The sequence below is a fragment of the Egretta garzetta genome, unplaced genomic scaffold, assembly GCF_000687185.1.
Source record: "Egretta garzetta isolate BGI_Z169 unplaced genomic scaffold, ASM68718v1 scaffold260, whole genome shotgun sequence".
NCBI lineage: Eukaryota > Metazoa > Chordata > Aves > Pelecaniformes > Ardeidae > Egretta > Egretta garzetta.
The window spans coordinates 157,521-159,008 of NW_009258662.1; the positions used below are offsets into that span (position 1 = coordinate 157,521).

Genomic DNA, 1,488 nt, shown 5'->3' on the forward strand with positions numbered 1-1,488 from the left:
TAGCTGTGCAAGCCCTTCGCTTGCTCTGCAAGCTACAACTTGTGTCCCTCTGCGATTAGTCCCAGCCTCTTGGTGTTGTGTTCAGACATAGCAGCTGATCTGCTGCTCAGAGTAATCTCTGTGTTTTTAATCTCAGTGGGTACATAGCACGCATAGCAAAGCGTCTACTCGGATGATAAAGCTTCTGAATGGCTTAATTTATTCTTGATGCTACTTCTCTAAGAGTAGCTGTTGACTCTCTTGTGTGTCCCAGTGTGGCAGATAGCAAAAACTGAGGTTTTGAGGAGACTACCTGCCATCCTTCAAGGCAAGGTTTTACGCTCCTGGTGTCGCCCATAAATGAGGGTGCTGCCTCTCTGTGAACATCCTTAATTTGATAGCTGGTGGTTTGGAAGTATAGATTTTCCGAATCCAGCCCAAATGTGTGAACTTCCCAGAAATACCCCAGGGGGAGACCTGGTAGGTGGCGGTTGTGTAGTTAAAACACCTTGGTTGGCTTGCCCAGAGCAGACAGCAAACCTAGTAAGGGATTAATCTGTCTGAGAGGGATAGAAGTCTTTCAGCAGGCATGTCTTAATTCTGGAGTGAGGCAACTGGTGTGTTTGTTTGCAAAGGACTGTGCAGGTCCCTTCAAATCGAGGCATGCAGCAGGCTGTCTGAACTGAGAGCGCCTCCTTAGGAAAACTGGAAGGAGACTGGAATGCCACTAACTTGTCCCTTGCATCCTTTGTTTCCTCTCTCCATAGGAATGCATCCTCTCTGGGATCATGTCAGTGAATGGAAAGAAAGTCCTTCACATGGATCGTAACTCTTACTATGGAGGGGAAAGCGCATCCATTACGCCCCTGGAGGATGTAAGTACAGAGGCTGACACCCGCCTATTGTGTCCTCCCCGGGCGCATAAAGCGGGCTTTATTTTCAGCTATCCTAGGGGTGGATTCGAAGTAATTACTCTTAAGGGTTTCCTTTGAGTAACGTTTATGGCAGTGCCACACCAGATAATAGTGGGGGAGAAACCAGTGTGTATGTTTAGACTTGTTAGACTTGTTTTCTGTAGTTCCCAGCTGAGATTCAAGGACGAAGCATTTGAGCGAGCAGCATTTGAGTGATCGTTTGGAGGTGTAATGCCCCGACAGATGTTAAAACTCTTCAGCTCAATCATTACTGCGGAGCTTGGTGGCCAATGCTGGCCTAACGAATGCTGTGTGCTCTCTGTGCCTTGGCATTACGCTTGGTCCTTGCTCTGCAAGTGCTTCCAGCTAGATAGGTGCCATCTCATCTGGTTACTGCTTGTGCCCTGCGACTGTGTAGCCCCTAAAGCTGTTAGTGTAGCTGACTAATTAGATGTCAGGAAATCACTGCTCTCCTTGCTGCTTAACTGGGTTAAATACTTATATTGGGGAATCTGATTTAAGTATATGGAGGAGCCTGCCCTCTCCTGAAGCAGGCACTTTGATCAGATTACCTTTAGCAATGTTAAACAGTATT

General features: G+C 47.1%; 1 protein-coding gene across 1 annotated transcript in view; it reads left to right on the forward strand.

Moving 5' to 3' along the window:
• Window positions 1–364: 364 nt before the first annotated feature.
• GDI2 (GDP dissociation inhibitor 2) overlaps window positions 365–1,488 on the forward strand; it is a 9,301-nt gene continuing 8,177 nt past the window's right edge. The window contains exon 1 of the mRNA XM_009648409.2: window positions 365–854. Coding sequence (XP_009646704.1) covers window positions 768–854 — 87 coding nt within the window. The 5' untranslated portion in view covers window positions 365–767. The remainder of the gene's footprint in view (window positions 855–1,488) is intronic.